Raw genomic sequence first — 24,204 nt, forward strand, 5'->3', positions numbered from 1 at the left:
CCCCACTATTATTTTGTTACTGTTGATTTCTCCTTTTATGGCTGTTAGTAGTTGCCATATATATTGAGGTGCTCCTATGTTGGGTGCATATGTATTTACAACTGTTGTATCTTCTTCATGGATTGATCTGTTGATCATTATGTAGTGTCCATTTTTGTCTCTTATAACAGTCTTTATTTTACAGTCTATTTTGTCTGATTTGAGTATTACTACTCCAGCTTTTTTATTATTCCCATTTGCATGGAATACATTTTTCTACCCCCTCACTTTCAGTCTGTATGTGTCCCTAGATCTGAAGTGGGTCTCTTGTAGACAGCATATATACAGGTCTTGTTTCTGTATGCATTCAGCCAATCTTTGTCTTTTGGTTGGAGTATTTAATCCATTTGTGTTTAAGGTAATTATTGATATGTATGTTTTTACTGCCATTTTGTTAATTGTTTTGGATTTGTTTTTGTAGATTTTGTTTTTTCTTCCCTTCCTCTTTTGTTCTCTTCTCTTGTGACTTGATGACTAACATTAGTGTGTGTTTGGATTCCTTTTTCTGTTTTGCGTGTGTATCTATTGTTTATTTTCGGTTTGCAGTTACCACGAGGTTTTGATATAGCAGTCCATATATAAACAAGTTGTTTTTAAGTTGCTGCTATTTTAGTTTCAAATGCATTTCCAGTATTCTGCATTTGTGCTCTCCTCTTCTTACAAATGCTGCTTTTGTTATCATATTTTTGTGCAGATGACTTCCTACCTTTACTGTATGTTTGCCTTTACAGGTAAACTTTTCTGTTTGTAATTTTCTTGTTTCTAGTTGTGGCCTTTTCTTTTCTGCCTAGAGAAGTTCCTTAACATTTGTTGCAAAGCTGGTCTGGTGGTGCTGAATTCTCTTAGGTTTTGCTTGTCTGTGAAGCTTTTGATTTCTCCATCGATTTTGAATGAGAGCCTCGACAGGTAGAGTGTTCTTAGTTGTAGGTGTTTCCCTTTCATCATTTTAAATATATCATGCCACTCCCTTCTGGCCTGCAGAGTTTCTGCTGAGAAATCAGCTGATGACCTTATTAGAGTTCTTTTGTACATTGTTTGTTGCTATTCCCTTGTTGCTTGAAATATTTTTTCTTTATCTTTAATTATTGTCAATTTGATTGCTACGTCTTGGCATGTTCTTCCTTGGGTTTATCCTTCCTGAGACTCTCTGCACTTCCTGGACTTGGGTGACTGTTTCTGTTCCCATGTTAGGGAAGTTTTCAGCTATTATCTCTTTAAATACTTTCTGAGGTTCTTTCTATTTCTCTTCTCCTTCTGGTACCCCTTTGATGCAAATGTTGGTTTGTTTAATGTTGTCCCAGATGTCTCTTAGACTGTTCTCATTTCTTTTCATTTTTTTTTCTTTATTCTGTTCCATGGCAGTGATTTCCATCATTCTGTCTTCCAGCTCACTTATTCATTCTTCTGCCTCAGTTATTCTGCCATTGATTCCTTCTAATGTATTTTTCATTTAAGTTATTTTATTGTTCATCTCTTACTTTAGTTCTTCTAGGTCTTTGTTAAATATTGCTTGTATTTTCTCCATCTGTGCCTCCATTCTTTTTCTGAGATCTTGGATCATCTTTACTATCATTACTCTGAATTCTTTTTCATGTAGATTGCCTATCTCCACTTCACTTAGTTGTTCTTCTGGGGTTTCATCTTGTTCCTTCATCTGGGACATATTCCTCTGCTGTCTCATTTTATCTAACTTTCTGTGATTCTGGTTAGGCTGCAGCATTGTAGTTCTTCTTGCTTCTTCTCTCTGCCTCCTGGTGGATGAGGCTGTCTAAGGGGCTTGCGCAGGTTTCCTGGTGGGAAGGACTGGACCCTGCTCACTTGTGGGTGGAGCAGGTCTTGTCCCTCTGGTGGGCTGGGCCATGTCAGGAGGTGTGTTTATCAGGCAGCTGTTTATTCAGGAAGATTTTAAGCAGCTTGTCTCTTGATGTTTGGGACCGTGTTGCCACCCAGTTGGTTGTTTGAACTGAGGCATCCCAGCCATGGAGCCTACAGGCTGTTGGTTGGGGCCAGGTCTTGGTGAGAAAATGGTGGCCTCCAAGAGGGTTCACACCAATGAGTACTCAGCACAGTACCAGTGCTGTCACTGACAGTGTCCTTGTCCCCACTGTGAGCCACAGCCACCCCCCACCTCTACAGGAGACCCTCCAATACTAACAGGTAAGTCTGGCCCAGTCTTTAATGAGGTCACTGCTTTTTTCCCTGGGTCCTGGTGTGCATGAGACCCTGTGTGCTTTCTCCAAGAGTGGAGTTTCTGTTTGTCCCAGTCCTGTGGAAATCCTGTGATCAAACCCCGCTGGCCTTCATAGCCAGATTCTCTGGGGGCTCCTCCTCCTGTTGCCAGACCCCCTGGCTGGGGAACCTGATGTGGGGCTCAGAACTTTCACTCTTGTTGGAAAATTTCTGGGGTATAATTGTTCTCCAGTTTGTGGTTCACCCACCTGGCATGTATGCAATTTCATTTTATCACTATTGCACCTCTCCTACTATCTCATCATGGCTTCTTCTTTGTCTTTGGAAGTAGGATAATTTTTTTGGTAGGTTCCAGCATTTTTTTTCTCAGTGGTTGTTCAGCAGTTAGTTGTGATTTTAATGTTTCCATAAGAAGGGGTGAGCTCATATCCTTCTATTCTGCCATGTTGTCTCCAGCTTCTGCTTACCTATTTTATATAGTAGTTTGCATCTTTTAATCTCATACCCCTAATGTGCCCCTCCCCCTTCCTTCTCTTTGCTGATAACCACTAGTTTCTTTTTTATATCTGTGCATCTCTGTTTTGCTATATACATTCATTTGTATTATTTTTTAGATTCTACATATAAGTGTTATAATACAGTATTTGATGTTCTCTTCCTGACATATTTCACTAAGCATAATACCCTCTAGGTGCATCCAAATTGTTGCAAATGGCAAAATTGTATTCTTTTTTTAGGGCTGAGTAATATTACATTGTATATATATATATATATATATATACAACATCTTCTTTATCCATTCATCTGCTGATGAACACTTAGGTTGCTTCCGTATCTTGGCTTTGTAGAAAATTCTGCTATGAAGATTGTGGTGCATGTTTCTTTTCAAATTAGTGTTTTCATTTTCTCTGGATATATGCCCAAGAGTGGAATTGCTGCATCTCTGGATCTAGCCCCTCTATCTCCAGCCCCACCCTTTACCAGGATGATAACTGTCATCACATCCTGAGGAAATATGTGACTGTAGTCCACATCAAATCTAGCCCTCCCAGCATAGTCACTGGGCACACAGAGTCTGCATAGGGACACTAGCACATAAGAACACCCATTCAAGACCACAATAGATAACTGTTTCACCCAAATTCACAGAGGCAGAGAAAGTTAAACAAAATGAAAAGGCAATGGAACTATTCTCAATTGTAAGAGCAATAGAAAACCACTGAAAAAATAAATAATGAAAAAGAAATAAACAATTTACCAGATAAAGAATTAAAAATATTGGTAATAAAAATGTTAACTGCATTAGAGAAAATAATGGATCTAAATACACATAATTTTAACAAGGAACAAGGAAATATTTAAAAATTCCAATTATGAATGAAGAATTCAGTAGTAAAATAAAAAACACACCAGAAAGATTGAATAGCAGTCTAAGTTATACAGAAGAACACATAAGTTATCTAGAAGATAGAATAATGGAAATTACCCAATAACAATGGCAAAAAGTAAAACTAATTGAAAAAGTGAAAACAGTTTAAGAGATCTGTAAGATAACATTAAGCATACCAACATTCAAATGATAGGGGTGCCAGAATGAGAAAAGAAAGACAGTGTTTGAAAATGTATTTGATGAAAATATGGCTGACAATTTCCCAAGCTTGAAGAATGAAAGAGTATCCAGGTACAAAAGCTGAGGGTCCCAAACAAGATGAACTCAAACAGACTCACAACAAGACATATCATAATTAAATGGCAAAAGTTAAAGATAGAGAATTCTAAAGGCAGCAAGAGAAAAATAGAGTCATTTACAAAGAAATCCATATAAGGCTATCAGCTGATTCCTCTACAGAAACTTTGCAGGCCAGAAGGGAGTGTCATGACATATTCAGAGTGCTGAATGGGAAACCCCTGCAACCTAGGATTCTCTATCCAGAAAGATTATCATTTAGAATAGGAGGAACATAAACAACAAGGATTTACTGTATAATACAGGGAACTATAGTCAACATCTTGTAATAACCCATAATGTAAAAGAATTTTAAAGAAGAATATAGATATAAATGTATACATATATTTATGTATAACTGAATCACTTTGCTGTACACCTGAAACTAACACAATATTGTAAATCAACTGTACTTCAATTAAAAACAATAGAAGGAGACATAAAGAACTTCTCAGACAAACAAAAGCTAAAAGAGTTCAACAATACTAAACCTACCCTAAAAGAAATGTTGAAGGGTCATCTGTAAAGGGAAATGAAGTAAGAATCTATAGTAAAGGGAACATCCCACTAGAAAAGACAAATATAAAGTAAGGATTGAAGATCACCCACTTAAATAGGCCAGTATGTAGATTCATAGACACAGAATTATAAAAGCAACTATAACTACAATAAACAGTGATGGGATAAATATGAAGATGTAAAATATGACATCAAAAACACAAAATGTGGGGGGGGGGTAAAAAATATTGATTGCTTAGAATGTGTTTGAACTTAAATGCATTTATTTCTTTTGTCTTAGGAGACAAATCCAAAAAAAATATGTCTACAGTTTATGTCAAAAAGTGTTTTGCCTGTATTGTCTTCTAGGAACTTTAGTGTTTTGGGTCTTACATTTAGGTCTCTAATCCATTTTGAGTTTATTTTTGTATATGGTGTGAGGAAATTTTCTAATCTCATTCTTTTACATGTAGCTATCCAGTTTTCCCAGCACCACTTATTGAAGAGACAGTCTTTTCTCCATTGTATATTCTTATCTCTTTTGTTGTAGATTAATTGACAATAAGTGTGTGGGTTTATGTCTGGGCTCTCAGTTACCTTCCATTGGTCTGTGTGTCTGTTTTTGTGCCAGTACCATGCTATTTCAATTACTGTAGCTTTGTAGTATTGTCTGAGTTCAGGGACCATCATACCTCCAGCTTTGCTCTTTTTTCCTTAAGATTGCTTTGTATGTTCAGCGTCTTTTGTGGTGCCATATAAATTTTAGGATTATTTGTTCAGTTCTGTGAAAAATGTCATGGGTATTTTGATAGAAATTGTATTAAATCTGTAGGTTGTTTTGAGTAGTATGTACATCTTAACAATATTTATACTTCTAATCCAAGATAATGGGATATCTTTCCATTTTTTTGTATCATTATCAAGTTCCTTTATCATTGTCTTATAGTTTTCAGAGTATAAGTCTTTCACCACCTTGGTTAAGTTTATTCCTAGGTATTTTATTCTTTTTGGTGCAATCTTAAATTGTATTGTATTCTTTCTTTCTCTTTGTGATAGCATTTTATTGGTGTATAGAAAAGCAACAGATATTAGTCTTGTGTCCTGAAACTTTACTAAATTATTAGTTCTAACACTTTCTTTGTAGATACTTTAGAGTTTTCTTTATATAGTATCATATCATCTGCAAATAGGGACTGTTTTACTCCTTCCCTCCAGTTTTACGTATTCCCAGTTTTCATCCTTCTCCTTACCAATTTGGATGACATTTATTTCTTTTTCTTGTCTGACTACAGTGTCTAGGACATCCAATACTGTGTTAAATAGAAGTGGAGAGAGTGGCATCTTTGACTTGTTCTTGATTTTAGAGGAAAGGATTTCAGGTTTTCACAGCTGAGTATGATGTTAACTGTGGATTTGTCATTAATGGGCTTTATTATGCTGAGCTATATTCCCTCTATACCAACCTTGATGAGAATTTTTATCATGAATGGAGGCTGAATTTTGTCAAATGCTTTTTCTGCATCTTTTGTAGTGATCATATATTTTTTATACTCCATTTTGTTAATGTGGTATATTACATTGATAGATTTTCAAGTATTGAAGCATTCTTGCATCCCTGGAATAAATCCCCCTTGATCATGGTGTATGACCCTTTTTATATATTGTTGGATTATTTTGCTAATATTTTGTTAAGAATTTTTGCATCTATAGTCATCAGACATATTAGAATGTAATTTTCTTTTTTTTGTAGTGTCTTTGTCTGGTTTTGGTATCAGGGTAATGGTAGCCTCATAGATTGAATTTGGGTGTGTTCCATCCTGTTTAATTTTTTAGAGTAGTTTGAGAAGTATAGGTACTAGCTTTTCTTTATATGCTTGGTAGAATTCCCCAGTGAAGCCATCTGTTCCTGGATTTTTGTGTGCTGAGAGTTTTTTTGTTTGTTTGTTTGTTTTTTTAAATAATTCAATTTCTCTACTAGTGATAGGTCTGTTCAAATTGTCCTTTTCTTCTTAATTCAGTCTTCGTAGGTTTTATGTTTTAGAAATTTTCCCATTTCTTCTATGTTGTCCAATTTCTTGGCATACAATTGTTCACAGTATTTTGTTATGATTTTTTGGTATCTCTGTGTTATCAGTTTTTATTTCTCCTCGTTCATTTATTATTTTGTTTGCTTGGGTCCTTTCTTTTTTTTTTTTTTCTTGATGAGCCTGGCTAAAGGTTTATCAATTTCGTTTATCTTTCCAAAAAAACAAGCTCTTGGCATCATTGATCTTTTCTATCATTTTTTTAATCTCTATTTTATTTTATTTATTTATTTCCTCTCCTGTCTTTATTATTTTATTTATTTCCTCTCCAATCTTTATTATTTCCTTCCTTCTGCTGGCTTTGCGCTTTGTTCTTCTTTTCCTAATTCCTTTAGGTGATAAGTTAGGTTGTTCATTTGAGATTTTTCTTGTTTCTTAAGGAAGCCTGTATTGCTATAAACTTCCCTGTTAGAACTGCTTTTGATGTGTCCCATAAATTTTTAAAATTTGTGTATTCATTTGCATTTCATTCTTGAAGTACTTTCTGATTTCCTCTTTTATTTCTTCATTGAACCATTGTATTTTTATGTAGCATGTTCTTTAGTCTCCACATGTTTGTGATTTTCCCATTTTTCTTTCGGTAATTGATTTCTAGTTTTATATTGCTGTGGTCGTAAAAATGCTTGATATATCTTCTAATTCTTAAATTTGTTGAGACTGTTTTGTGGCCTAGCATGTAGTCTATCCTGGAGAATGTTCGTTGTGCACTTGAAAAGAATGTGTATTCTGCTGTTTTTGTATGTAACGTCCTGTAGATATACATTAAGTTCAACTGGTCTATTGTTGCATTTAAGTCTGTTGCCTTATTGATTTTCTGTCTGGATGATCTGTCCATTGATGTAAGTTGGGTGTTAAAATCCCCTATTATTATTGTTTTATTGTAAATTTTCCCTTTATATCTGTTAGTATTTGCTTTATATATTTAGGTTCTCCTGTATTGGGTGCATATATATTAATGGGTATAATATCCTCTTCTTGTGTTCATCCCTTTATCATTATATAATATTCTTCTTTGTCTTTTATTGTAGATTTTGTTTTAAAGTCTATTTTTTTCTGATATGAGTATCATTATCCCTGCTTTCTTGTCTTTCTGTTTGCATGAGATATCTTTTTTCATCATGTCACTTTCAGTGTGTGTGTCTTTAACTCTGAAGAGAGTCTCTTCTAAGCAGCATAGAGATGGGTCTTTTATTTATCCAATAAGCCACGCTATGTCTTTTGATTTATTCTGTTGACATTTAAAGTAATTATTGATAGGTATGTACTTATTGACATTTTATTACTTGTTTTCCCATTGTTTTTCTAGTTTTTCTCTGTTCTTTTTGTTTCTTCTCTTGTGTTTTGATGATTTTCTTTAGTGGTATCCTAGTGTTCCTTTCTCTCTAGTTTTTGTGTATATGTTGAGTACCATGGGGTTCATATATGTTGATCTATAACTGTATCTACCTGTTTTAAACATATAATCCTTTAAGTTCAAACACATTTTTAAAGATCAATGTTTTTTACTCCTCTCCCCGACAGTTTGTGTTTTGATGTCATATTTTACATCTTCATGTTTATCCCTTTACTGATTATTGTAGTCATAGTTAATTTTATAATATTTTGACTTTTAATTTTCACACTAGCTTATTTAAATTGTTGATCCTCAGCCTTTACCATATATTTGCCTTTTTGTAGTGGGATTTTCACTTTCCTATGGATTTTTATTTTTTGTTATAGCCTTTTCTTTCTTTTTTTTTTTTTTTTTCTTTAGGGAACACCTTTAACATTTCTTTTATGGTAGGTTTAACATTGATGAACTCTTTTAGTTTTTGCTTGTCTGAGAAGTTCCTTGTCTCTCCTATCCTAAATGAAAATCTTTCTGGGTAGAATATTCTAGCTTGCAGGGTTTTCCCTTTCAGCACTTTAAATATATCATGCCACTTCCTACTGGCTTGCAAAGTTTCTGCAGAAAAATCAGCTGATAACCTTATGGGAATTCCTTTGTGTATAACTCTTTGCCTTTCTCTTGCTGCCTTTAGGATTCTCTCTGTCACTTTTGCCATTTTAATTATGACATGGGTCTCTTTGGATTTATCTTGTTTGCAAATTCCTATGCTTTCTGTAGCTGGATATCTCTTTCCTTCTTTGTGTGTGAGAAATTTTCAGCCATAATTTTATCAAATATGTTTTCAGTGCCCTTCTCTCTCTCTTCTCCTTCTGGGGAACCAGAATGTTAGTATGCTTGGTGTTATTCCAAGATTTCTTATACTGTTCTCACCTTAAGTTTTTTTTCCCTTTTTGCTGTTCCCTTTGGATGATTTCCATTATTCTTTCTTCCAGATCACTTATATGTTCTTGTGTGTCACCTAGTCTGCTATTAATTCTTTCTAGTGTGTTTTCCATTTTAGTTATTGTATTTTTCAGTTCTGACTGGTTATTTTTTTGTATTTTCTAGTTCCTTATTTAAATTCCTACTGTGTTTATCTATTCTTTTCTCTAATTCAGTTAGCATTCTTATTACTAGTGCCTTGGATTATTTACCTGGTCAACTGTTTATTTCTGTTTCATTATTTGTTTTTTCAGGGTTGTTTTCTTGCTCTTTCAGTTGAAACCAATTCCTCTATTATCTCATTTTGCTTAACTTTCTCTGTCTTTATTAAATTAAGTAAAACAGATACCCTGGTGAGATCTTGAAGGGGTGTCCTTATACTGTCTGCTTGTGCCCAGTAGCTGTAATGGGAGAGCTGGATATGACATGAACTTGAGTCAATGTCTTTCCCCCAGGGTGTCCTGGAAGCTATTACCTTGGTAAGAGGTGAAACTGGAGATGGAGGGACTAGGGCCAGAGCCATGTATGAGCTGGGGCTTCCCCTCTACTAAGTGGCTTCACTGCCCTATCAGGTGCAGGGTCAGGTCTCAAGTTGCTGGATCTGAAGCCCTGAGATTCGGGTCTGAGCTGACTCTTTTGCCCTCAAGTGTGTTCTCTCTCCCTTCCCAGCCCTGGCACCCTTGCCCCTGAGGGGAGCAGTGCAAGAGCAAGAGATGTTCATGTGTGTTCTGGGCATCTCATGGGGCATGGCCTATGGCAGTCAAGCCACAGACAGAGGTCAGGGCTATTTCTGATGCACTGCCTGTGTAAGCACCAGCAATGGCTGCCCTGCCACACTAGATGCCTTTTTGGGTCTGAGCCCCCTTTGTCCCTCACAGCCAATCTCTCCCCTTGGTCTCTGCTGCCTCTGCTGTGGTGTGGAACTGCACTGCAGGTCAGGCAGGGTCTGTGTGGGCTCTCAGCATGTGTCAGGGCTCAGGCTGTGGAAGTTCAGCCACAAACAGATGTCAGGGCTGCTACCAGTGTACTCCCTATGTAAGTGCCAATAATGGCTGCTCTCACCCTGCTCAGACACAACTTTGGATCTTAGCCAGTTCTGTGTTTCACAGCTGAGCTCTTTCCTTGGTCAGGCAGCCCTTGCTCCAGTGTGGAGCTGCAACGTGAAGTAAGCAGGGCTAGAGCTCTCTCTTGGCTCAGGCTAGGGTGTATGCTGGTACGGTCACAGGAAACCAGTCAGCCACCTGGGCAGTTTTAGTCTGCCCTCTCTGCCCTGCTTCGTGAGCAAGCGTATGTGTGTGTGCTCCTCACAAGCAGAGTTCAAGCTTCCCACAACCCTCCTGTTACTCTCACCAGGACTGTTCCTCCAACCAGCCAAGGGGGCCGTCTTTCCTGTGTCGACCCCAGGACTGGGGTGCCCAATATGTGGCTTGAACTGCTCACTCCCCAGGGAGGATATCCACTTGCATAATCTCCCTTTCCCTCTGAATCCCCTCCCTAGGACACAGGTTCCAACCTGATCACTTCTCTTCCCTTCCTACCTTATCATGTGTGTATCTTTCTTTCAGCCTTGCTTGTACAGGAGTCCTTCTCCCAGTTTCCAGTTAGTTTTCATTGAGAAGTGTTCCACTTGTAGATATATGTGTGATGTGTTTGTGGGGGGAAGTGAGTTCCACATCCTCTTACTGAACCATTTTGATTTCCTCCCCCTCCTTTTACGTGTCTTGAATGTTAGGGGAGAATACACACACACATATGCATACACACATACACTTAACATTTCCTGTTCACAAATATGGAAATGAAAATTATGAGGCCTGAACAGAGGAAACATGTAACAGTGAAGAACTTAATTTTTAAATAATTCATAAGATTTTCTATAAAATTGAAAAAGCATAAAAACAAAAACATATATTCCAAAATTCAATTCTCAAAATCCTGAATTTAGGATTTGATTGTCTTTGCTTCTAAATTAAACTCTAAGTATACTACCATGAAGAATGCATAGGTCATTTTTTCCTACTTTGACTCATTTCAACTTTACAAAAATACACAGCACATTGAGTATTTAAAATGTCATTTTTGTGGCTTCCCTGGTGGCGCAGTGGTTGAGAATCCGCCTGCCAATGCAGGGGACACGGGTTCGAGCCTTGGTCTGGGAGGATCCCACATGCCGCGGAGCAAATAGGCCCGTGAGCCACAATTACTGAGCCTGCGCGTCTGGAGCCTGTGCTCCGCAACAAGAGAGGCCGCGATAGCAAGAGGCCCACACACCGTGATGAAGAGTGGCCCCCACTTGCCACCATTAGAGAAAGTCCTCGCACAGAAAGGAAGACCCAACACAGCCATAAATAAATAAACAAATAAAATAAAAAATTAAAAAAATATTAAAAAGCTCTTAAAAAAAATAAAATGTCATTTTTTTTTGCTAAATTATTCATCAAACAATACCTCTTGCAGAAATAGTAAAAGCTATGCTGAAGGAAAATGCATTTTTTTGCCTTCGTTTTGGTAAATGTATTGTAATATTGCAAATTGGCAGCCAGATTATTCATTATCATATTAGCATACATATTGCATTGCACTTAAAATCTTTTTAAATTAACGAACAAGGCCTGTGAAAAATCAAGGAAATTATAAAGAGTTTGAGCTGTAGTATATAAGAAGACCTATTCTATTCTAGCTCTTAAAATTATTTAAACAAGTGCTTTGGGAAGCCACTGCCTTTATAAGGCTTTTAAGATATTTACAGCAAAACATTTTTCCCTGTGATAGAATTTTTCAAAGTACTAAAATATCATGGAGAAATATATTTTCTAACAGTTTTATGGCTCCCTAGATACATTCTCTACAAGTGTTGTATCTGCTTGGACACAAACGGTATTACAAAAAGGCCATGTCATTTGAAAAGGGTATACAGCTTTGAAAGGGTATATGCAACATACTAATGGGAATGCCAGTATCATTAGCATAATACAGTTTTAAGACGTGTCTTTTATTATAGTGGACCTGAGTAATTTGTTCCTGTCTTATATCTCTATTTTATTAGAGGCATTTTACATCTGTGGAAATACTACTACTGTGTGTCTTTACTTCTTGGCTTCAGAGGATGGCATGGGATATGCTATTTAAGAAGTCTAAGCAGGGAAAGACATAATAGCAGAATTAGCCTTTATAAAATGTTTTATTTCATTCAAAAGTAAATAATAAATATTATCTGAAAATTCAGCCTCTATATACTTTAAATGTTTGGAAGGGCTTACAAAGTTTAAAAAGCTATGAGGTGTTGTTAATAGAATTTTGCTAACCATAGAGCCCACTTTCCAGGCAAATGGGAAAGGTAGCACATATTATAAGTATCCAGATAAGAAAGTATCTCATGGGATGTTGTAAGCAATAAATATATATTAATGTCTAAACTTGAATAGCATATTGTGTTGCCTTTACCCTCTGAAAGTTTTTCTTAAAACATCAGATTTTCTCACAGACAGTGTTAAATTAGATTAGATGGTTACTTGGGTCATTAGTACATTCTCCCAAGAAACTGTAATACAGATTTTGCTTGAGAATCACAGGCTAACTATAGTACATTTCACTCTCTGTTAATACAGGTGTTTTAACTGAAGGTAGGATGGAATCCATTGTCAGTAACCAAAAGTAGGAAGTGATTTCAACATTGTATAAAAATATGGTATTTTCACACTGGAAAAATGCCAAGTGGGAACTGAATAATGGCTGGGAGGTGACAATGGACCCAGAGGCAGTGAGCAAAATGACTTTCCCTAGTGATCAATTCAGATTAGGAAAATGACAATCTCTGAGGGAACTGTATGAATACAGCTGCTCAGGGGGATGGATCCATGTTCCTTAAAGCCATCCAAAGCAAATATGAAGACATGTGCAGGCCAAATGCAGAAATGGCTAATATACGGTACTAAAATGAATATAATTTCATTGGAATCGAATGTTATAATGTTGCTCTTTAAAGCACTTTATCCAAATAAGTGAATCATAAAAGAAAACAATTTCATAGAATTGGAATCTAGAACAGAAAGTTTGGGCAATATATTCAAGTCTGATTACAACACATTCATAATGCAAGATATTAGATATTACTTCTTAATTTCTTTTTTTTCCATTTATTCTCACTACATGATTCCTCTGTCTGAGTTCATAATATTTTAAACATTCATAGAAGTAGAAAATGTTAGAGAACTGCATTTAATATTAACTGTTTGTTTTTGTTGGGCTTTGTGCAAAGTGAATCTTAAAAAGATAATTTTTCCTCAAAAGAAATATCATTGATTATGAGTATGTATAAGGTTTGGATCAGATAAGGAAAGAAAAAGGAGAAAATCAGAGGGAACTAAACTGTCACTGGAAGTTGAGAGTTGAGAAATTACCTGGGCAGTTCTGATCAGTTTGTGCAGTATTATAGTAATTTTGATCACCCAAACAATTATTCCCTTTGTTTCACGCTTTGAATATATATAATAAACATATATGTATATTTTTGCAGGCTATTAAAAACATCAAACTCTTTTGTCTGCATAGACCCAGTTTCAGCATAGACATAGTCTTATAATAATTCTAAATATTATATTCAGTGAACGTTTTGGATTTTTTATTCAAACTAGAGCTCTTATGATAGAAGATGAAAAAAATCCTCAAGTACCAGGGTTATTAGCGAAAGTGAAAAATACCTGCAGTGTCTCAGCTTCAACATCTGCCATTCCATATGGATCCATAAATATTTGTAACAGATAGTAGGTGAAGGAATTTCAATGTTAATAAAATAAGGCTGAATTTGGCAGGAATATTTAAGATAGATATTTCCTGTTTTTTTTTTATTTTTTAGTAGAAAGCACACTTATTTTAAACTTGCAGTTCTCCATGGGAATAAAAATGTAACCTCAATTAAATTTAAGGGAAAAAAATGTGACTCAAAATATGTGAACCTGAAGTCTTCCAACTACCTGGAAACTAATCTGAGAGATTTTAGTTACAAAACTGCAAGTTTGTTTTTTGTCTGGTTATTAGGAAAACAAAATACAATGCTACAAAATCTTAATTAATGGTTGCTACATTAACTAAATATTTCAATCAATTTACCATAAGAAATTTAAAGAAAAAGAAATTTCATGGGCGAGTCAGTGTACATTTAGTTCAATCATTTTTCTTAAGCATTCCATATTTAGAAGGCTAGCATAGTTTCAGATTTAGCCAATTTTTACTAAGGGCCTACTATATGCTAAGTACAGGGTTAGGTGCTTCCACGTTCGTTTTCTCATTTAAAACTCCCACAAACACTCTGAAGTAGTTCTTCCTATTCTACAAATAGGGACATTGAAGTTTAGAGATGTAACATTCGAAGACACAGAGAGATTCAGTCATGTTCATTGTGTTTTAAGTAGAACAGCAGAATCATACATTTTAGGCAAAAAAAGAGTTAAAATAAGAAACTGGGGGTATCGGGTGATTAACCTTTCAGTAACTATTGAAGTTACTGTGAATGATACATTTGTGAAAACTTTCCAATTGATTGAGATTTCTAATATAATTATTAGAGGAAATCACTACAACACTCTTCAATTTACAAATCTGTGAACTCATAATTTACACCACAATACCAGGCACAACTGAGTACTCAAGTAAGTGTTTCTGATAAAAGTCACTAAGTTAGATGTGAATATTGAAATAGAAGAGAGTAAAAATGAAACAAGCCCCACAGCCTAACTAGAAATGTAGATGAGGCAATGTTAAAACATGAAAGAAAATGGCACACTAATTTGTTCTAGTGATGAAGTTTACCCCTCCCTGTTCCCTTGGTTATACCTTATGAATTATTTTATTATTATTATCATTTAACCAAAAAAAAAACTTGTTCACCAGATGGTATAAGTGCTCATAGCAATAGACAATATCTAAAAATAGCATTGTGCATTTGGTGAAGGTTTTTGAATTGAGCATTATTAATAGATACCTGCTTCTTTGATAAAACTTCAGAGGCTTCCAAAGGAGAAGCAACAGTTTTGATGGTCTTAATGCCGACGTTATACAGAAAAGGAAAACTGAAAATTGCAGTGCTTTCCTCTAATAATTAACATTTATTTTAAAGTAAATTCAGTTTTGTAAAATAATTAAATTAAATGATCAGTGTCATTTTGAACTGGCTAGGTTTACAATAGTGTAGTCATTATGATTCCAAAACTCAACTATTAGAAGAACCCTTAATTTTTTTCTATGATAAAAATATGGTGCCTCAGTGCCTCAATTTTTTATTTCCTAGCTGAAACAGAAAAATCAGTATATATTCTCACCAATGTGTGTGCATGCATGTTTGTGTGTCTGACAGAGACAGAAGAGAAGAGAAGAGAAGAGATAATTAATGAATAAAAGAATGTTCTCAATTTTATATCATTGGTACTGTGGAAACATCAAAAATATAAATATTCACAGACTATAAGCAGGTATAATTGCAGAGTTATTAGTGAGCATACAAATATAAATGTCAAACCTGTATAATTATCTACATATTCCTCATTACAGAGTTTATAGGAGGTGACAAATTATAAACTGTTATATAGACTGTTCTTGCCAAGTTCTCCATGACAGTGTCATTCTGATTTTAAATCATCTTTAATTTTTAATCTTAACCCTACCAAAATGCCCACTTTCCATCTTTCATGGATACAAGGAAATAGTACTCAAGGATTAATCCATAGAACTGCTTACTGAACAGTTGCTTATGTTAAATTCATTTTGGAAAAGTATTTTGCTTTTACCTGTATAGACTCACTAATTTTTTTTTACTGTTTTGTTTCCTGATTCTATGTTGCAAATAGGTTCCATTATACATTTTTTTTCAGTGCAATGTAAATTGGTTTTCAGAATCTCTAGGTCTGTAGAACAGGCTAGTTGATGTATGTCTAATTTTATGCAATTTCTTGAAGCTGTGAAAATACGTACTTAAAATTAGGTAACATTTTGAAATTTCTTAAAATGGTAAAGACAACTATTTTTAAAAGGTACTATAATAGGAAGCAATATTAATCATCTTTAAATGTAGTAAAATCTACTTTTATATAGCTCAGTGGTTTCTCAAACTGTGGTCCCCACACCAGGAACATGAAACATCAACTGGGCACTTAGGAATTCCAGTTGCTAGGCCCTACCCTAGACCTACTGAATCAGAAACTTTGGAAGTTGGGAACGATTTTTTAAAGACCTTCAGGACACTCTGATGTATGATAAAGTTTAAGAACCACTGATGTTAAGGTACTGGATGAATAACTTGCTCCCTTGTACTTTCTACTGATCCACTCTACTCAGATATGTTAACTAAGTCAAAAAAAAAAATCAGTGATTTTAAAGTTAGCACCTGAACTGCCAGGTCAGAGCAGTAAATTTCTCTTCCTGATTTGTGCCAGATTAAGGAGAGAGCTTTCTTCCCTGGTTGATGTAAAGGATTGCACATTTCCCAGCAGGGAAGCAAAATGAAAAATCTGCTTTACAGCCTCTGCAGTCAGCTAGATGACTGAACCCCTAGTAAGGGTAAAAGCGGGGTTATATTAAAACCATGAGACCATTTTACAGATAAACCAGGACAATGAAACATTGTCCCCTGGAAGGGTCAGCTGATTGATGGAAATATGTGCACTCTCTCCCATTTTTCCTAAACACATCTCTTTAAAACATCAGCTTCCTTCCCACTTTACCTCTATGCCCACTCCTGCCTCCTGTTTGCCAATTTCTAATGTAAACTCTTACATACTAACGTCTCACTCATTTAATGCTCTTCTCTCTGCAGCCTTTTTCACAGAGGTAGCCAGGCTTGTTTTCTGGAGAAGGGACTTGTACATGCCTCTGGTGCTGTTTTGTTGTTTATATTAGAAATTCTTGTCTGTCTTGCAGTTTTTAGATGAAATTCTAGTCTCTGTATGAAACTTCTTTCTATTCCAAGTCCCCAGCCTTTTTCTATTTCTAAGCTCTAGAAAATACAGATGTACTTCAAAAAAAATTAGTCAAGTTTGCTTTATCTTTGATGCAATAATACATCATCTCAAAGATGATAGGAAAGTATGTGTATGGGCCAGAAAGATTTATACTTTTACTATCTTTAGTCCTCAAAGGACTATGATATGCAGACAGGTTAAATAAATATACAATAGTCATCCTTTAATAACTATATCAACTATTTTTCAAAATTGTAATATTTTAGTTTATCACAATATCTGTAGACTATAGTAATCATTTATTTTATTGGAAAGGCTGAGAGTTGATAAGAAACTCTTTACCTCGATCCCCTCTTTCTTCCTTCCTTTCACCACATATTTGTAAAAAAACTTAAAATTATATATTCATGTATATATATAATTTTACCTTTTTGGAATAGAAAGAAAAAAGTGGAATCAGTCTGATAATCAGGAATCTTACCTCACACTTTAAGATTATTGGTACATACCTAAAATCATTACAATTGTTGTAGACCCTAGACAGTTACTATTCTAAATGCCGAGAAGATAGCAATGGGAAATAAAAAACAGGAAAAGTCCCCACTTTCATGGAGAGTATATTGTAGTAAAATGAAATGTAACAAAAATAGTGAATAAATAAGTTATATTGTATATTAAATGGTGATAAATTTTATAGAAAAATTCATGTTAAGGGGATGGAAATAAGGGTGCAGGCTGCAGTTTTAAATAAGATGTTTGGTGTAAGTTTCACTAATAAGGTGATATTTGAGCAAAGAACTGAAGTCAGGAACCTGAAATTAAATGCACAAGAACTCTAAAACATACCTTGTAAAGTACTGTGTTCATTCTACATCACTGATTTGACCTTATTGTCTTATTAAGCATATTAACTCTCTAGAAGAAGTTTAGTACAGAAAGGGAGATCTAGTGAACTGTTCATTCATTGAGATTTTCCTATGTAATTTTGAAACAGCAGTTCTCAACCAGTATTGACGTTTGGACCAGATAATTCTTTGGTGGGGATGGAGGCAGAGGGCAGGGCATCCCTGGCCTCTACCATTAGATGCCAGTAGCACACACCCCTACCTCCTCAGTTTTGACAGTCAAAAATGTCTCCATCTGCTGCCAAATGTCCTCTGGGCAGCAAAATTGCCCACAGTTGAGAACTACTGACCTTGACTTAGGAAGACTCCTCAGACCTTTGATAACTGAGAAAGTAACATTGGCCTAATTTAGGGTGAAGCCAGGCTCATCCAGTTATTACCTAGAAGAGGATCTTTCCAACATGTCTTTCATGAGGTGTTAGTGGATGCTTAGATGGTCAAATATGTTACTATGTTCTCTTCCACTCCTGGAAATTTTCAATTAACAATTTATTTAACAAACATTTATATTGCATTTACTTTGAGTAACTTTACAAATTTTAGCTTATTAATCTTTATAACAACCCTATAAGATAGGTATTATTATTATTATCCTAACTTTACAAATGAGTAACTTGAGGCACAGAAAGATTAAGGAACTTTTCCAGGGGCTAGCAAATCATAGAGCAGGGTTGCAAACATAGGCAATCAGACTCCAACATCTTATACTCTTTGTCACTATGCTCTCAGCTATCTAATTTAACATGTAACATATGTTAATATTTAGAATTAACATTTTAAAGGCTCTGAGATGTTCTGATTTAATAAATTTAGCCAATTTGGGGATCTAGTTTTTCTTTTCCAAATTTGATGATGGCAACACTTGAGTCATTGTTCAACTCAGACCATGAACACTTCCTCATATTCATGCAGGTCAGATCATTTCACAGCAGTTGGTCATTTTGTTGTTATTGTTCCTCATTTTGGAAGAGGGAAGCAGGTGTCTTGCTTGTGCTGAATGTAATACTAATGACAACAAAAAAAGAGAGTCCCCTGGGCCAGCTTTATTTAAGGGAAAGCTCTTAAATCAAATAATTAAATATAATTTATTTGTTAAAGAATGAAAACTGATGACCTGGTAGGTGGCTGTATCTTTCCACTGCTGAGTGAGTCTGCTGTGTTCAATTTCCATTCCTGTATCACAATCCTCAAAGCCCAGGGGAAAGAGGAAAGACTTAACCCAAAGAAAAGGTGGGAAAACAAGCACTAGAGTCATACAGAAAGGTTCCAGCATCCTTGACTTTAATTTTTAGGGGGACTTTTCCATCCTGAGCATTTACCATATGGTTTATCTTTTTTTTTTCTACAAATATACTTGTCATCTTTTGCATCTATTCATCTGGGCCCTAGGTAAGAACTTAAAATTAAAAGCTTATTCTCTAGATGGATTTCCAAGTGCTCTTACAAAGTATGGCAGGTTTAACAAACAAGTTCAATAAAAGCAGTCTCCAATTTGCTTCAATAAATTAAGAGGTTGCTCATACCCTCAGCTAGATAGCAGTTGTCCTATCTTTATCTTTTAGGTTATACCATTGCTTCATATGTGTTGATAAATATTTTAATATATACATTTTGAACACTAGCTTTTTAAATCAAAATGCTCCGTCAAAACCCTTTTTCCCTGGATTACAAAGAGATGCTCTTATTTCACTGACAATCTATATTTCTAGTACTTGCTTATATTTTATTTCATTGCCAATTAGGATTTCCCAATCCTACCTAATAAATCCCTACATAACAGTGCATCTATTCAAACTCTGAGGAAAATGTAGGTGCCATTCAGATGTGAAAACTTATTACAAGATTGAAATAGATTTCTAATGCATTTATCATTCATTTTTGTAGCATGTGATTTAGATCAGAAAAAAAACAATAATGAATGGTTTGACAGTTTCCACTCATATACACCAAACATAATACACTTCGACTAGTTTTTGGCTATTATGGACCTTAACATACAATGTGACCTTGGTCTGGAAAAGCATGTTTGGTTTGCACAGAAACTTAATCGTAAGAAGTCATAAGTAGAAATATTCTTCTTTACTGCCCTTTTCCAGGACTAGGAAATTTATTGCTTGTGGGACAGGTAAGATATGAACAATGGGCCAAATAGAGTCCAGGGTTATCTCATCCGTGTGAAAACTGCTGCTGAAAATCGATGTGACCTCTGCTACACTGTCATCCCAATTCCCACCTTCTGTGTCCTATTTGTCTTTTAGTAGAAGCTTAGATCTGTGTGCTGTCTCTATGTGTCTCTCTTGGGCCAGATTATCAAAATGAATCATTGCCTGCACACCTCTTATATTTCTATTTATTTTCCTGGTGTTGACTAGGTCTGATGAAATACGATTCTTTTTGCATTTGATCCTCACTGCAGCAAGCAACACCTAATTCAGCTGTGTCTATCTCTTTAAAGAAGAGTAATACTATTTTGAAACTTCAATCTTCTATACAGCAACATTACAAACCATAGACCATACAAACTGTCTTCATAGTCAATAGTAATTTTACTTTCAACCAATTTAATGGCATTTCATTTGTCTCCAAATAGAAGACTTCTGATGATTTTAAGGTAGTTCTAATTTGTTTTATGCATACCTAACATATTGCTTTTGTTTTCAGGTATTTTGTTTGTAGAATACCCTGATCACTGAGGTTACATGTGTGTGTAGAGTGATACATGACAAAGAATCCATAATTTTAAGAAGTCTCCCCTGATGCAAAATATTTATTCAGGAGAAACATTATATTATCTCAGAATCAGCAGGAAGTCAATGTTCTAACTTTGTGGTGGTTTATTTTGTAAAAATAGATCTTCCAGGCTACATAAATTCATCTCTAAAATTTATAAACATCAATATAAAGATGTTGAACCTCCCCAATTATTATTAATATTGATAGATCATAATGAAGTCATTCTACCTATCCACCTAATGCACTCATGTGCAGAAGACAAAATATTAGCTAAATACGTACTTCAAGTAACACAAATAAAGCATAATATTGCTTCGTTAGCTGTTGAGAAATATCCCTTAGAGACATTAGAGCTGCTACCTAAGACATATTTTAGAATTTATATTTTAATGAGATATTTCCAATGTTCAAACCTTGTACTTGAAATAGATCACAGAACATGTGCTCACTCCCTCTGGAATACTTTGCCTCTTCCAAAACTACTACTGACAAAGAAGGAAGGGAGGGAGGGAGGGAGGAAGGGAGGAAGGAAGGAAGGAAGGAAGGAAGGAAGGAAGGAAGGAAGGAAGGAAAGGAAGGAAAGAAGGAAGAAATGTTCTATAAGAGGTTAGGGTTAATTTTACAAGCAAGTTGTATAAAATGCATGCATCAGGCATTTATGATCAAAATATTATTTGTAAGTTTTACTAAAAAACAATTCCTGGGAATATGTTCATTATAGTTTCCTGTGCTAAAAGAAAATTAGCAGGCTATTTTTTGCATACTATTGAATTCTTTAAAACTGATAAACAAATACATTTTGGATTCAAATAATGTGAAACTGTTGATTTCTAAAATAATCGTTAGCATTTTTATCCCTATAGGTTTTAGAAAATTAGAAATTGTAAAGGTGATCTATATCAAGAGTATTTTATTCAGAGATAATGCTATCCCATTAGGTGATCCCACAGAAGTTCCCGCAATTGTATGCCACAGCTTCCCACACAAAAAATCCCACAGCAAACCATGATGACTGTGAAATCAATAGGGTTCAAGACTCTGCTCACTAAATATATAGGCTGCTTGCAATTGAAAAATGAGTTCTAACTGTATGACAAATCCATATTCCTATCCCTACAAAGACCAGAACCAATAGCTAGATTTTTGTTTTCAAACCATGTGGAAATTGGTTAGGTCTAGATTCAAGCTTAACTTTTTCCTGAATGAGTCTCAAAGTGTATGGGGTCACTGAAAATTTTTATGACCAGAGAGATACATATTTTCAAACGTTACTTGTGCTCAGTTACTGGTGAGTAGAATAATTTTGTTTGAGGTGCTGTGATCAACTCATTGTGCACTGCTATTGAAGCCAGTTAAGAATGCCAGGTTTTATTTGGCTACATTCCAAGATTACCTCTGTAGCAGTTTATTTTTACATATATCAAAAAAGCCCCAATTCTTAATTGCAGAGGAAACTTTGCTATCTGGTTCATACATCTCACAGAGATTTTCAACCAGAATTCAAGTATATGGCCAAGTAGTTAGCGTCTCAAAGTAAGAGGAGATTCCTTTTGTAATTAGATGTATCTGTGCAAAACAAATCTGAAATATCTTATTAGACAAAAATTCTATTGGTGTCTCTTCATATGAAGCTAAGAGGGAATCTCATTAAAGTAATTAGTGTGTGGGGGAAGTTAATATAAATATATAAGGGGAGAAAATATACACTTTGTGGTTTTACACATAGGTGGTTATTTTTTTCATAAGAAATATTCTTCAAAATAAAAGGTAACACTGGAAACAACCCAGATGCCCAACTAGTGAATGATTAAACAGACAGTCATGTATCCATGCAATAGAAAACTTTTCAGCAATAAAAAGGAAAAAAAAACACTGATACATGCCACAACATGGATGAACGTCAAAAACATTATGCTAAGTGAAAGAAGACAAACACAAAAGATCACTTACGATATGATTCTATTTATGTAAATATCCAGAAAAGGCAATCCCATAGAGATAAAAAGGAGATTAGTGGTTGCCAGGAGCTGGGAATGGGAAAGGAGATTAATTGTAAATGGGCATGAGGGGTATTTTGGGGGTGATTGAGGTGTTCTAAAATAGATTTTTGGTAATGGTTGTACGATTCTGTAAATTTACTAAAACTCATCGATGCATACAATTAAAATAGATGAATTTTATTATATGTAAATTATACTTCAATAAAGGTGTTAAAATATGGAGATGATAGATATAGATAGATAGATTTAAAGAGAAAAACTAAAAAGCAATTAGTGTTTTACCAGGAAGTGATCTGATTACTTAATTTATAGATATTAATAAGCATGTCAAATTTGTTTCTCCAAATTTTATGCCAATTAGCAGCAAATGTTGATTCATTTTCACTGATTCTTTACTGAAACATTTATTTGAGAAATGAGAGGCAGCTGGGAAATAGGTATGACTTCCAGTTATGAGTTTTCCATCATTTAGCTTTAGAACCAAAATCTTTATAGAGATGAAGGAAACATAGTGAAAATTTTGAGCTGTTAGTTTATGAACCTTCTGATACTAATTTTGTTTCTTGCAGAAGAGGTACCCGTTCAAATTCCAATGATGAAGTCACCCCTGGACAAGATCCAACTGACTCCTGGGCAGGCATTGCCTCCTGGATTCCCTGGACCATTCATTTTTGCTGATAGTCTGTCCTCTGTGGAGACTCTGTTGACCAACATTCAGGTCAACAATATTTCTATAAACAAAATAAATGTAATACAAGACATTAGCACCTACATAAATTATTTCATATTTGAGAAATTAAAACAGATAAGATGAACTGCATGTCATTTGCTGTACTTTGACAGGGTCTACTGAAAGTGGCTTTGGATAATGCTCACATCCAAGAGAAGCAGATTCAACAAGAAAAAAAGGAACTGCGAATGGAGCTCTACAGAGAGAGAGAAATTAGAGAAAACCTTGAAAGACAACTCGCAGTTGAGCTTCAAAGTAGAAGTAAGTTTAACAAGTTCAATATAAGTGAATAAGTAAAGATTGTGTTGGAGATATTTTCAGTAGTAATAGAAATATTCTCAGGGATAGCCAGGAACTGCTGAAAACAAATGACAAGTTAAGAATCAAATACTGTGTGCAATCCACAAGGTAAGATGTTTACACTATTTCTCTTTGTAATTAAACATAATGAGCAAGATCTACACTTCATTTTTGGAAACATGAATATTCTTAGTTCTCTCACAATTTCACAAAATACTCCTGGATATATATATATATATTCTAACAATTCCTTATGTATTAAATGCTTACTCTTTGCCAAGAACAATGTTCGATTCTGGGGTTAGAAGATAAAACTCAGTCCCTGTCCTTGAAAGATTTACATTTCAGAGGACTAGCACAACCAACCAGCTAATTATAAGACAAAGTGGAAAGAACAAAGATGTACATCATATATGTTTATATAGAGAGGGGGTAGTTAGCTCAGCTTGGTGGTGTGGGGAATTGATGGTCGAAGAAGGTTTTCTGATGCTGACACTTGAACCTGAGTCTTGAAGAAACAGTAAGCCAAGAAAAGCATAAGAGTAACTGAGTGATCTGGTCATTATAGAACAATGAACATAGGCATGGAGGCAAGAAGCTTCAAACATGGGCAAATATATACAGTGTATTAATACCATGACTTTGAGTTTTATGAAGTGAATGTTGGGAGATAATGCATAACGAAAGTAGAGGCTAAATTATAAAGGCCATTTTCTTTTTTAACATCTTTATTGGA

General features: G+C 35.0%; 1 protein-coding gene across 1 annotated transcript in view; it reads left to right on the plus strand.

Annotated features, from left to right (window-relative positions):
- DACH2 (dachshund family transcription factor 2) overlaps positions 1-24,204 on the plus strand; it is a 648,107-nt gene that overhangs the window by 597,349 nt on the left and 26,554 nt on the right. Inside the window, exons 8-9 of the mRNA XM_057539119.1 lie at positions 23,008-23,156; positions 23,282-23,429. Coding sequence (XP_057395102.1) covers positions 23,008-23,156; positions 23,282-23,429 — 297 coding nt within the window. The remainder of the gene's footprint in view (positions 1-23,007; positions 23,157-23,281; positions 23,430-24,204) is intronic.

This window comes from Balaenoptera acutorostrata, chromosome X (genome assembly GCF_949987535.1).
Source record: "Balaenoptera acutorostrata chromosome X, mBalAcu1.1, whole genome shotgun sequence".
Taxonomy (NCBI): domain Eukaryota; kingdom Metazoa; phylum Chordata; class Mammalia; order Artiodactyla; family Balaenopteridae; genus Balaenoptera; species Balaenoptera acutorostrata.